At 34.2% G+C, this 14,365-nt stretch overlaps 1 protein-coding gene across 8 annotated transcripts in view; it reads left to right on the plus strand.

Annotated features, from left to right (window-relative positions):
- WDR17 (WD repeat domain 17) overlaps positions 1–14,365 on the plus strand; it is a 60,202-nt gene that overhangs the window by 27,308 nt on the left and 18,529 nt on the right. For all 8 annotated transcript variants that reach the window (XR_005626605.1, XM_039700202.1, XM_039700204.1 and 5 more), the window contains exons 6-18: positions 337–459; positions 784–971; positions 2,247–2,415; positions 4,367–4,458; positions 5,793–5,875; positions 6,760–6,846; positions 7,548–7,712; positions 8,586–8,788; positions 8,925–9,074; positions 9,182–9,312; positions 11,109–11,234; positions 13,728–13,883; positions 14,161–14,225. Coding sequence is in view for 7 of the 8 variants with exons in the window: in XM_039700202.1 (XP_039556136.1) it covers positions 337–459; positions 784–971; positions 2,247–2,415; positions 4,367–4,458; positions 5,793–5,875; positions 6,760–6,846; positions 7,548–7,712; positions 8,586–8,788; positions 8,925–9,074; positions 9,182–9,312; positions 11,109–11,234; positions 13,728–13,883; positions 14,161–14,225 (1,738 nt within the window). In the remaining variant the exon portion in view is untranslated. The remainder of the gene's footprint in view (positions 1–336; positions 460–783; positions 972–2,246; positions 2,416–4,366; positions 4,459–5,792; positions 5,876–6,759; positions 6,847–7,547; positions 7,713–8,585; positions 8,789–8,924; positions 9,075–9,181; positions 9,313–11,108; positions 11,235–13,727; positions 13,884–14,160; positions 14,226–14,365) is intronic.

Raw genomic sequence — 14,365 nt, forward strand, 5'->3', positions numbered from 1 at the left:
GTCATTATGGCTCAGGTTGAATTAATGAATAAAGAAATTAAGACTGGCAGAATATTTTATAAAAAGAGAGGTAGAATTTATCTGTGTTTAAGTAACTAATTGTTAATAGTGATATGGCATAGTGGTGAATGGAGGATAAATAGGATGCAGTGGATGTTACACTAGATGATCTCCAGAGGTTTCCTCCAACTCTAACTATTCTATGATTCTATGGAGTTGATAATGCCTGCTTATAAAATTATTCTTAGGATTTGAAGTTTAATTCGCTGCTGTATTTTATATAAATCAGTCCTCAAACCACACACTTCTGTTTTGTTTTGTTTTTTTAAACCTCAGATTCTCAGGTTGGTGTGTTACGTGTTTGGAATGTTTCACGTACAACACCTATAGATAATTTTAAATTGAAGCAAACTGGTTTCCATGGCTTGCATGTGCTAAGTTCTCCTCCAAAAAAAAAGGGTAAGTGTAATTTTGATTGTTATTCATTATAATGGCTGCAACTTAAGAAAATCTTATTTATGAGTCCAGATCAATCTCTGTAGCATTGGTCAGCTATTTAGTTCTTAATTAAAGTACCTTCTGCTGCTAGTGGATTAGACAAATGTATAAAGGATCAAGTACTTTATAAGGTCCTTCTTTAGTAGGCCAGGCTTCATACAGGAATTCTCCATTTCTTTTGTTTTAAATCTTATTCGAATACAAGCATTTTACTCTTTATAATTTCACTTATTATTGAAGTAAGAAATAATCTTCTCTCTTTGTCTTTTGCTTTATATTGTTAAGCATGTTCATCACAGTATCCTACTAAAAATCACCATACATCTTCAACAAGTGAGGCTGTTCCTCCTCCAACTTTAACCCAAAACCAAGCATTTTCTCTTCCTCCTGGTCATACCGTCTGTTGCTTCATGGATGGTGGAGTGGGGCTTTATGACATGGGAGCCAAAAAGTGGGATTTCCTTAGAGATTTGGTATGGTTCATCTCTGTCTTTCAATAGAGAGTTTATATGCCTTATGCACTTTCTTCTAACAGCATATAACTGGAGAATGAAGTCTTTGCAGTACTGTAGAGTAGTTTCTATTGTTAAAGAGAGCCCAAATTTCTAGAAAACAAAGTGACAGTTCTGAAGTTTAAAGTAATCTTTTATTGAAAATTACTGAATTCTGTTAGAAGTATTCTGACAGTTTTTTGGTTTTTTTTTTAACAGAAATAAAGATTTACAGACTTGTTTTAGGTTCTTTATTTTTTTGAATGAAATTTTAGTTTGATGATCTTCTCAGAAATTTTCTCCAATGGGTTTTCTATAATTCAGAATAAAAGTTTGAGTCAAATCAGAGAGCTGTATGGTGAATGCACTCAGTTTAATGTTACAAAGAATTATTAAAATCTCTTTGAAGCTGAAATTAGGAAATAGGTTCAATATATATTAGATGACCCTTTTCTTAACCAGGCTTTTTGTTATTGAGGTTCTTGAGTATATTTCTCTTTTCTTCTTTCCAAGTTCCCTTTTCACTGAAAAAAAACCCCAAACAAACAAAGCTCAAATAATTTTCAGCTGTACTCTCATATGCATTTGAATAGAGGCTGCTTGTTGATTTTCTCTTTCCATTTTTATTTGGTTTGGTCCTGTAAAGAAACTGAAGCTTCAAAACAATTCTTACGTAATACTTGTGTTTCATATATTTATCAACTTAAATTCTACAAATGCGTATCTTGGAAATCAACCAATTGCTACATTAAAACTGATGGATTGTTAAGCTGCAATAGAGCATAGACTGTATCTAGAAACACAGAATATTCAGTGGGGTACTAGACAACTTGTGGAACATGTTTAATATACCGAGCTTTGTTTTTTCAATCAGGTACTGTTTACTGAAAGGGAAAAACTGTTCCTGTTTTAAAAAATTAAGGTTTTGTTGGGTTTTTGGCTTAGTTTTTTAATACAATATTTTAGCAACATAATTCCAAGAGAAAATGCTAACAAATTCCTGGCATTGTGTACCCTGTGGTTTCAGGAAATAATTTTTCTGGTTTTAATAATAATCTATGAAAGAGCTTGTTATAGTCTACGTTATTTTATGCCTTTTAATTTTGACTGATAAGCCTAAATATAAAAGGGTTTTGAAACTCTTAATTGACCTCAAAATTAAATTAAATACATTGTATTTTAGAGTTTGATCTAGAGTTGGACTTACGAAGAAAATCAAATGTAATAAAAATGGATTAAATATTTGTTTCATTTAAGGGACATGTTGAGACCATCTTTGATTGCAAATTCAAACCTGATAACCCTGATCTTCTTGCTACAGCTTCATTTGATGGCACAATAAAAGTTTGGGACATAAATACTTTATCAGCGGTTTATACATCTCCTGGTAATGAGGGGGTTATTTATTCCATTTCTTGGGCTCCAGGTAAGAATATTTTGCAGTATGTCTAAATGTTCTTTGAATTAGCATTAACTGCAGAATTTGTCATATAAAAGTATTAGTTTTATATAGAAAGGCGTCTTCCAAGGTTTAAACAAAACTTAATTGTCTGTGAAACCAGTAGAACTCAATGCTTCAAACTTTGCTGAAGCTTACCCTTCTGAGTAATGCTCCCAGTATTTCATAGTCAGAATGGAGGGAGGAAAATCACTGGAACATTTCTAACATGGCATTTTGCAGATGAAAAAATGTCTTGCTTTGCATGAGAAGCAGCTAGTTAAAGGAATTCAGATTATATTTTGTGCTGAAATAGTGGAACGTATTTATTTAGCTCTTTTTCTTACTTCTTTATGTAGGAGTCTAATCACTGAAGAATTCCATTTTAACCTTATTAGAATAAGAAGTGTCTTTTCTGCAAAGAATCTACTTTTTCTTTGACAAATCACTGGACTCACTGGGAAGTTTTGTTTTCGAAGGTGTTCTGTAACCTCCTTTGGTGTATCTGAAAATACACTTCTGACAGCTGTCAATAGCTGACAATAAGTTGACTTCCCTGTTGTGTTTTATTTCTTTGGACAGCAGATGTATCTTTTAAAAATCTAAATAATTCACCTCTCTCTTCTCACCTGCACTTTTAAACTCTTAAGAAATAATAACTGACAGAAGAAAAATATTGTGGTGGGCAACTTAATGTAGTCTGCATATATGAAATAAATTTGCATGTTTTCATTTCAGAGAGTCTCTTGCGCCTTATGTATACATCTTCGCAAATAATTTGTCTTGCTATATGGAAATCATGCAATATGAAATACAGTGCTTATGCTTGGTTATTTAATTTTTTATTTAATTTTTTAAATTTCATTTTTTAATTCAATTTTTAGTTGTATCGCACATTGAATCAATAGTTTGCTGCAGGAGGGGTGTTGCTTTTGGGGTTTTTTTTTTTGTTTGTTTGTTTGTTTTTTTTTAAGTAAATTGGAAGTACATGCTTCAATTTTGTTCCTTAGCACCCTGTCCAAAAGCTCCTGTGCCTCCCAGACAGAACTTTTGCTGCTTCTTTCACCTTACAGTTCCTATCTGCTTTGTACTTTGTTCCTAATATGTAATATAATGTATGCCCTCATTTGTTTGGTCTTAGAAGACCTTTGAAAAAACTGATTACTCCTTTTTTTCTTTTTTCTCCCCCATCATTCTCCTATCCAAGTTTATACCCATTTTGTATATTTACCTTGCTACATGACTCCTGCATAGATTGTCTTTTCTGCCACTGAAGCTTGGAATAAAATAACAGTCTAAACTTTCCTATAAATCTGCTATTTAATGAAAAGCATAGCTATATTTGGATAGAGAGTCACTGTGGTGAGAAGGCTCTGGTGGCTTTTGGATTAGGCCTTTATTGAATTTTCCGGTTCTCACTGTGCAGTTTTGTACTCAGATTTTCCACCCTGTAGAATGTGGTTACAGATTCAGAATGGTTACATTCTTGATGGTCTTAGGTGCAGCAGTGGTGCAAGATTAAGAATACCGTCAGGTGTTCTCTCTCATTTGTATGATTTGTCTTTATATGTACGGAACTTTAAAGGAAAAGGCTTGAAGCATTGAGGTTACGTCTCTTTCCGTTTGAATCATATGCATCGTGATCATTAATTTCTTACGTGCAAGACTTTTAGCAAGCATTAAGACACTTTTTACAGGAATACAATTTTTATTTGACCATTTCTCAAAACCAGAATGTAGAAAAACAGGTCAGGCTGTCACTGAAATTGGTGTTTGTAACTTAGTAGCAAATGCTGCCCCTATACTATGGAAAACTCATGTTCATGTACCATTGATGTCCTATGTTCATATTACATTTCTTCAATTTAAAGTAGAACTACTGTCAAAAAATATTGTGATTTTATAATTATTGTAATATTTTACAAACATCTCTCTTTAGGAAATCTTAACTGCATAGCAGGTGGAACATCCAGAAATGGTGGCTTTATCTGGGATGTTCGAAAAGGCAAAATGATAACCAGATTCAGTGAGGTAAGATGAGTTTACTACTTTTTTTGTCTATATGAAATGCAAATTAGTCATTCCCTCTAGTGTCAATAAATAGAGATGGCCAAAGGACTTACGTTTTTAAAAGGTGCTATAGTATAAAAATTTATGGAGTTATGTAGGTGCCAGTTTACATGTGTGGCAGAAGTATTTTTACTTCCTCAGATTGGATTTGTGATATGAGAGTGATGAAGCACCAGATGGACTCCATTATCTTAAAATTGGTCCTATATGGATACATGGCAAAAGCATTGCTGATTCCTTAACTGTGTAAACATATATGGACATACAGAGCTTGATACATCATAAGTGTTGCCTCACACAGGGGCAAATTCCACCTATGCAACTTCCTGGCCTGTCTTTCCTAAACATTGTGCAGCCTTTTGTGGCAATATTTCAGCTATGTGAGCTATCCCACTGTGTCTTTGTAATCACAGTGCAGTCAAAGGCCTGTCACTGTCACAGATCTCTAGCTCATTCAGTTTATTCCCCATACTGCATGTGTTGGGGTACAGGCACCTAATAGAAGTATATGATTCTGTCCACATCCCAGTGGAGGTGCAAAGGGATGCCCCAAATTCCTGTCTAGTGATTATGTCTTTGGCTGCTTGTGCTTGCTTCAGGTACCACCTTTTAAGGCTCCTAATGCTACTAGAGTGATTTCTATTGTTCTCTCCTTCCCTGCACCTTCCTCTGGCAAGCCTGGTCCTGGTCTCTTTCCAAACTAGTTTAAAGCTCTTGCAGTGAGCCCTGTGAACTCTTGAACTAAGCTCCTTGTTCTCTTTCTTGCCAGCAGGCTCGATGTTATATAAACTGACCCATGATCAAAACCCCCAAAACTGTGCTGGTAACACCAGTATCAAGTCCAGTTGTTCATCTGCATCATCTTCCTGTTTCTTGCCACATCACTCCCTGCAACTGGCAGGACAGAAGAGAACACAACTTGTGCTTTACATCCCTTGAGCCATTGCCCCAAGGCCCAAAGGTCCCTCTGGATTGTCCACAGTGTTCTCTATTTAAGCTTCAGGTTTATATAGTTATGGATTGCTCATTCTTCAGCTTGACCCAGTTTTGTCTCTTAGATGCTGGAGGCTGTAGCAGTTTTACTACTTATCTCCATAGTCCCAATGTTTTGGACTTGGATTCTCAAACATCCAGCTTATATTGGGTACTCATTATAATGTGGTTTTGTACAGTATACTGTACTGGGAGAAAAGGGCTGAAGACCATAGGAGAATAAAATAAAAAAGATGAGTCAATAGATGAGAGAAAAAGGGGTGAATTATTTCTTATTGATAGGTATTTTGCATTTTTTGAAGCATGGAAAGAATGGAATCTTCTGCATTGCCTGGAGTCATAAAGATTCCAAAAGAATAGCAACCTGCAGCAGTGATGGATTTTGGTGAGTGTTATTGGAAGAAAAAAAATTGCTAAATGCACTTCTCAAGTCCATAAATTTTGACAGTACTCGCAGTAATTAATTTATAAACTTTTCTTTCTGGACAAAACTTAAATTCTATTTCTCTTCTGTACTTGTTAGGGTACATTTTTCATGACTTTAGGAAAAAAATAAATGTTTTCAAAAGGAATAGTGTCTAAGACACACTGATAGTGAAACTAAATAGTTATTTTTATTTGGACAAGAATATCCTTCTAGGTTTCTTATCTGGATGATACTTTTCAAAAGACAGACAACTTTTAAATTTTTTTTTTTTTAGTTTGCTGTTTCAAGGACTAAAAAGTACTATTTTAGAATGAAATAATTACAAGTGCATTATCACAGGGTATAATACCTCATTTCTGAAAATGCATGAATGTCCATTGAAACCAATTTTGCATATATTGTGTTTCAGTACAAGAGATTTTAAAAATATTTCTTCATTTGTTTTCTCTGCTACCTGTGTCATTCCAGCTCGAATATAATGGGCAGAAAATTTAGAAAATAATCAACCTTCTTTTTAATTCATAAAGATCTATTTGTACCTTAAAACATTACTACAACTTTGATTCTGGGCAATGAGATCCTTTCTTGAAAGATGTGCCATAGTGAGAATCTTTAAATCCTCTCTGAGGAAACATAGATAACTTAAGTCAAGTTAGATGTTGTACAATCAACATCCAGTTAAATGTTGTGATTGAAGGGCTGATATTGTATGTGGCTGTTTCTCCTGTTCTTTGTATGTATCTTTTTGCTCTCTGGTTTATTTGCACAGAATAAAACTTAATTTTGGATAGCCTACCCAGAATGTATTTTTCCTTATAATATCACATTGTGATTGCTTTCAGTATTATTCGAACCATTGATGGCAATGTTCTTCACAAGTACAAACATCCAGCTGCAGTGTTTGGCTGTGATTGGAGTCAAAACAACAAGTAAGTAAAAATTAACCCAAAGAATTGACAATATTTACTATATAAATAGATTACCAGTAAAGTAACACAAATTTATCTCGAATGTGATATTCACTGTGATAGCAAAACACTGAAATGATCTGTTCCAAAGTAGGATATACCTATAGCAGCTCTCTCTTCCCAGTAGTATATGTCATTGACTACCATGAACTTTCTTAACTTTCAAAGGAGCATCATTTCATATTGATGAGTGGAAAAAAATTATCTAGCTGAATATATAATGGGGGGGAAAGACATTCAATACCAGGAAAGAGGGGTGTAGATTGGTGTCCTTGTAATGACTGCTAAGGAGAAAATTAAGCAGACAACTAAATACATTGTGATTATATGTAAATTTTGTAGATAATTCCTAATAATGACATGACAGTTTTTGTCAAAAAAAAAATTTATAGTAATTCAATTTAATAGTAGTTGTGTATTGGGTGCATAGTTAGACAAGTGCAAATATATTCCTCATTGCAACTAAAGGATCTTTATCAGGTTTTTTCTGATTTAGTTTTTTAAATTGGATTATCAATAGCTACATCTTGAAGAGATGAAGGAGAAGTAAAAAATTGCTATTTAGAAAAAAAAATTGCAAATTTCACATAATTTTTTTTTTTCTAATTTAAAAGGCATTCATCATCTCTGTGACCAAGGATTTTGCTGTTTTTATTTTGCAGAGATATGATAGCTACTGGTTGTGAGGATAAAAATGTTCGTGTTTACTACTTGGCAACCAGCTCTGATCAACCATTGAAAGTTTTTACTGGGCATACTGCAAAGGTGTTTCATGTACGGTGGTCTCCTCTCAGAGAAGGAATCCTCTGCAGTGGCTCTGATGACGGGTGAGTATTTCTGAACTATTAGAAAACTTAAACCTCAAGCAGGACTATTGGAGAAACTCACATCTTTAATTGTAATGGTGTTGTCAATACTTAATAACCTAAATCTCTGGCTTGTTCAGATCCAGGTTTTAGCTCTGCTCTTAGCTTTATGTAGTATTTGGACAGCAGGATCATTATCTAAAATGGTCACAACTGCTGCAGTAGTGCAAGTTTCTATGTGCATTCCCAAAAGTAGGGTCAGTGCCTGATACTGTTACTGCAAGGAATAGCACAAGGAGGATACCACATGCTTGCATTACATCTGAAGAAACAGGTGCAAGAACTGCTCTTATTTGATATTTTTCGAAAGTGTACTTAAGTAGAATCTGCAGAGAATTTTAATGAATATTGGATCCTTCTGGTTTTTGGTTTGATGCCATTGCTTTGGAGGGAGGGCACATCAGTCCATGTAAGCAGAAGGAAGCATTTTTCTATGATTCTAAGCCACTTCCCTGCAGAATATACAAAATATTTTTGTAAAGGATATTTTGTAAAGTTTAGAGTATTGCTTTCCCATTATCATTCAAGGTTTGTTCTTAAAGCAAAATCTGTTAATTCATAGTGTAGTGATTCATGATAGAAGACAGCTGGATAGCAAACTTCTTGGCAATAAAATACATTGAACAGGACTGCCCCTAGAACTGAACCCTGAGAAGCATTGCTGCTGACCAGTGCCGACCAGATTTAGCCCCTTTCACTACAACTCTTTAAGCCCCGTTGTGATGCAAGTAAATATTCTGATAAATTTAAAACTTAAAATATTGCTGAAGTAGAGAGCTATTTATGTTTCAATAGGTGATCTGATGTAGATTGTCCTCTTTTATCCTGTTTCAGAACCGTTCGGATATGGGATTACACACAAGATGCTTGTATAAATGTTCTTAGTGGACATACAGCTCCAGTACGAGGACTGATGTGGAATCCTGAAATTCCTTACCTTCTAATATCTGGCAGTTGGGATTATACAATTCGAGTGTGGGACACAAGAGATGGAACATGTTTGGACACAGTTTATGATCATGGCGCAGATGTATATGGTAATAGCTTTTAGTTTTTTTTAAATTTCTGTATTGAAATGCATTCTAATAGGGTTTGAAATTTTTAAAGTAGTTTAATCAAACAGGTTATTAGATAAACTTATTTGACTACGCTTTTAAATATCCCCTCTACTAGGATTAACGTGTCATCCTAGTCGTCCATTTACTATGGCATCTTGCTCTCGTGATTCTACTGTCAGACTCTGGTCATTGACACCTCTTATAAACCCTCTACAAATAAATATCATAACAGACAGATGTTGGGATGCTATTATTGGCAATACAGGTAAGCAAATTGTATAAGTCATTGTTTTAATTTTCTTTATGCTAATATTCCTATTCTTTTGGTTGTTTTTAATTTTAATTTCATATATAAATTTTTGTGTGTGTTAGATCGTGCTGTGGAGTCTGGAGCTCCTCCTTTGCTGTGTGGTAAAGTTTCCAGGGATATTAAACAAGAATTGGAAAAATTGTCAGGAAGTCCTCGAGGAAAAAAACTAAGGTGGTTTTCAGAATTTTTTTCAGTAAGTATTCTGCAAATTTAGGGATGTTGTCAATGTGCATGAATTTTTTTCGGAAGTCAATCTCCAAAACTGAGATTTCTTTTTTCTCTACCATTTTTTTCTCTCTTTCTTGAAAGGATCTTAGAAAATAGGCAGAAATAAGTTCATTTCCTAACAGGTCAGCATATAAATGATTGAATTGCTTGTCAGTTGTGAAAAACAAATTTCACTAATTTAACTTTGCAAAAAACAAACCAGCTTTTTGTAAAGTTAAATGAGTGAAATAATAGAATTTTCTATAGGAAAAGTTAATTTGGCAGCAATTTTCTATTGAAGAAAATAAAATTATGTGTTTAATCAAACTGCATTACAGTTTTTAAAAGAACACCCTCGTTACTGTTAAGTTTAGAACTGCCCCAGTGTCTGTGCCCAAACTGCTCTTCATGTTTTAGAAACTATAGATCCAGATGACCTGTGCCTCAGTATCCATCTACTGCCTTTTCTCCATTGCAGAGTAATATTTTCTATAAATTGCTGCAGCCTCTCAGTGCAAATGAGTTAAAAAATGTGTGTTCCTGTGAATTCTTACCTGAATAGAAGCTGCACTTGAGGTACAAAAAGGACCAAATTACTTGGAACTACAGGTTCTACTACTACTGAAACTTGTGTCAAACACTGTTGTAATTTAAATCAAAACACTGACCTAAAGAGACCTAGTTCATCCAAAATATTTGGTTTGAGTTCTAGCTAAATGAAAGTGTATAATTTAGAAATGATGAAACAACCTTTCTCAATTTCAAACTTAGACATTTTCTTTTTTTGTTAAAAATATGTTTATGTTTTACAGAAGTTATAAATTTTGATTTCCCTTGTTATTTGACATTAAAACTGTTTTAAGAATACTAGAATTTTACAGGAGCAAAAGCTTTTTTGATCAGATATGGACAGTGCTTTTTGAGTCCCAAAAATGAGGTATTGTGCTAAACTGTGAGGAGTCTAGTAAGAGTTTTAGTGGACAGAAAAAAAGGAGAGTAATCTCTTTTTTTTTTTTTTTAGTGGGGGGAGGGGAGGTGGGAGAGTGAGGTTTCCCTAGTAGGATTTTATGGTTCTTATCAGCTCAGAAATAATTTGACTTCTAAACTTGTGATCCTGTTATTCTTAGAACAGCTTCTTTAGGTCAAAGGTTTAATGATTTTTTTAAGCTTTTGAATACTCACTCTCTTCTAGACTTCATTCAGTGTTAAACTGTTGTCCTGTTTCTACAGAAGTATTGATTCAAAGGCTAGACCAATAGAAATGCTTAAAATTTATTTTTAAAAAATTATTTTGTGCATATATCATTATACTATATGTGTCTATTTTAAGATTTAATATTGAGATAGTAAACCAGGTAGTGACAGTCAAGCCTTGAAGCTCTTTTCTACCTGGCCCATGCCTTTGTTTTACAGAAAGCAGTAAACAGGTCCTGGGTCAGCTCCTGCATGGCAGCAGCTGATGGTTTGTGCCAGCAGTAGATACAAGATAGCTTGTATTTATTTAAGAGCAAAAGGGAAAACTAATGGTGAGCCCTCAGCCATGTCTGCACAAAAGCAAATAGGTTCATGGATCTCACTATATCTTTACAGCCTTCAAGAGGACTGAAAGACTTGTAGTCTCTTGAATTGACTGATGTTTCCATAATAAAGGTTCTAATAATCAAATTGTCTGAAATTGTATTTCTTGGAGTTGACTGACAAATGTTTTCCAATATCTTTATAAGTTCAAGTTTCTCTCTTGAACATAAGTGTAATAAAACTCTTCTTCCCTAACAATTTTAGCCTCCAGGAGGCAGCAAAAATTTATGGGATTTGGTTGCTGTAATAAAAGGACAGGATGACAGTTTGCTTCCACAAAACTACTGCAAAGGAATTATGCATATGAAACACCTCATTAGATTTAGACTGGTAAGTGAAGCACAAAGAGTTGTGAAAATGGTTGTTAGTCCCTGTAGTATTTCACCATTTAAAAATAACATTCAATGCTTTACAAAAGGTCACAACGTCATATCCAAAGATATTTGTGTAATACCAGTTCTTCACTGCAATACTAGTCTGTTACAATAGTGTCTAGCTGAATCTGTGTGACTTCATGCATTCTCAGTGTTAAAATGCTAGGTTACAGTTATTAACTAGAAAAGCATTTTTCAAAACAATTAAAAGCAATTGCAAGTAATCATCACTACAGTTTCAGCTATGAAGTGATTTGTCTTGCCTATTACATAGAGTGTACTTTTATATTCAGTAAAGTCAAATTATTTGTTTGTATTAACATGAAGTGTGTAGCTATGTTCACATGCACAGACAAAGGAATTAATGTCTGAAAATGGGGAGAGTGAGCAGAAATATGTTCTGTAGCTCTCTGGAAGAAGGAAGGGCAAGAACCTATCCTTAATACAGATATGCAGCTTAAGAGTGACTTGGATGAGAAAAGGAAATTCAAGTACTAGGCCAAAAATTTATTAGTAGCTGCATTTAGGAATATGCAACCAGATACACAGTTTGTGTAGAATCTGAAGATGCATCATTCTGTCAGGAAGTTCTTAGGAGTACTAAAGAATCCCATACTCTAATGACTGGATTGTAAGTAGAGGAAAGATGATCTACTGGTATGGATCAGGGAATGCACTTGCCAGCCCCAGGGCTAATACTTGCCAGGTATCACCTGTTGTTTGCTGTTACATGCTGTCTCTTTTGTAAAATCATAGGCTTTTTGAGAGTGCCCTATGTTCCGTATGACACTCAAGTGATTAAAGTTTATTAGTGTTGTTAACTGCAATAATAGTAGCTGCTCTGCAAATCCTATGAAGCTCTGTTTGTGTGTCCATGTGTCCAAAACAGTTTCCTCAGCCAGTTAGCCTGAGAAGACATTAAATCTTGACCTGCACAGTGCCAGCAGTCTGTTTACCCCTGCAAAATTATTTCATGCATTAACAACTCCAGTGACCTAGAGTAACTACAGTAATTGCTAGGTTTTTAAAAACATTTTTTCCCTTCTTGCTGACTTAGAATCTTGTTTAAAAGCTTTAAGAGAAAGTATGGGGTAGAGTTACAACTCCAGTGACCTAGAGTAACTGCAGTAATTACTGGTCATTCTGTGGACCTGAATTAAGTGTTCACATAAATTAAAAACATTTTTTTCCCTTCTTGATGACGTAGAATCTTGTTTGAAAGCTTTAAGAGAAAGTATGGGGTAGAGTAATGCTGAGTGCTTGTTAAGGACTGCTAATAATCTCTTTTTCTTGGAACTAAATAATGTCACTGCAGCACCTATACATTTCAGGATGAAGTGAGGATGTAGAACACTGTTTTTCTGTTTTTAGTAAACAGAGAGGATTCACTGGAGACTTTAGCATTTAAATAATTTTAAAAAATAGACATACTGAGGGAAAAAGCAACACTGTTTTTCTGTCTTCTGTTTAATAAACAGAGAGGATTCACTGGAGACTTTAGCATTTAAATAATTTTAAAAAATAGACATACTGAGGGAAAAAATTAATGTAGTATATTAAAAAAAAACAAAAACAAACAGATTCTTGGGAGCTGCCATTGGTCTACATGGCAGTTTACTTTGGCGATAATGTAGTATATAAAAAAAACCAAAACCAAACAGATTCTTGGAGCTGCCATTGGTCTACATGGCAGTTTACTTTGGTGAAGAATGTTCAGAATTCATTCTCCGTCTTCCATATATGGTTCTGCAAAGTCATGAATAGCCAAATGCCATCATTGTGCATTGAAGATAGAATTCAACTGAAAATCCTTGAAATGGGAATCTCCCTTTGTTTTTTTTGTCCTGTACGCATAATGCTGTTGCAGTTTGTTTGTCAGACTCTGCCAGATGAAGAAATTTAGTCTTATCTTCCCAACTAATATAAAAATTGCAGAAATTGGGAATATAAATAATTTCTTGGCCATAAGGTTAATGGAGCATGACAGATCACATCACAGAGCTTGTTGTCTACCTAACTGTCTAAAGTTAAGCCTACTGTCTTTGTTATTTCTTTGTGTGGACATCATTATAATCGTTATATGTACAATTTTCAGCTCTGTATGGTTTATGTTCATAAATTATTAATTTGTTTAAGTTTCAAAATATCAAGATTTTTATGAGGGACATCTGAATAAATTACTATTATATATGAGAATAAAAAAATAAGATATTATAGGAAGATAATGAATGAAAATGTAGATGCACAATAAAACACTAACACATTAACAACATAAATATAGTTCACTGTAATCTCATTGAAATCTCTTTCAATTAGCCTTTTTGCTAAAGAATTTTTTTCTTAAATTATAACCTTTATATTCTGTTGTAATATTTAGCAATAGTTTATTCTTAAGGAAACTTTTTTCGTCACAGAAAACTTCTTAATCTTTTTTTTTTTTTTCCCTCAGTCCAAGGCACAAGAACTGACAACAGTAAAGATGTCTAAATTTGGAGGTGGTATTGGTGCACCAAGCAAAGAGGAAAGACTCAAAGAAGCTGCAGAAATACATTTAAGATTAGGACAAATTCAGCGATATTGTGAGCTAATGGTAGAACTTGGAGAGGTAAAATATCAGAACACTATTGAAGAATAAAAAAATATTAAGCTTTCTGAAAACCAGCTACCCTAGCAAAGATGGGGAGGCAATGAATGGGTCACAAGTCCCCAGAAAAGTAATCTTGTGCCACTTATTTTTAACAAATGCAGTGTAAAGCATAACTCATTCCTTATTTAATTATTGGCAAATATATTTTTACTGGAACAAAAGTTACACTTGTTTAAAATATGGCTGCTTCTCAAACAGAAATGATCATATTAAATGTATTACTGCTTTCTTCTAGTGGGACAAAGCTCTCTCAGTTGCACCTGGTGTATCAATGAAATATTGGAGGAAGTTAATGCAGAGGTAAGTTAATTAAAATATGATGGCAAATTGTAGCTGCAGTTCATAAAAGGACACAGACAAGTGGGAAGGATGGATACTATTAGCAGATACGCTTGTCTTTTGTTACAGCATTCTAGTGATGTTACTTTTTGTTCAGTAAG

The sequence above is a fragment of the Passer montanus genome, unplaced genomic scaffold (assembly GCF_014805655.1).
Source record: "Passer montanus isolate IOZ18808 unplaced genomic scaffold, ASM1480565v1 scaffold14, whole genome shotgun sequence".
In the NCBI taxonomy this organism is placed as follows: domain Eukaryota; kingdom Metazoa; phylum Chordata; class Aves; order Passeriformes; family Passeridae; genus Passer; species Passer montanus.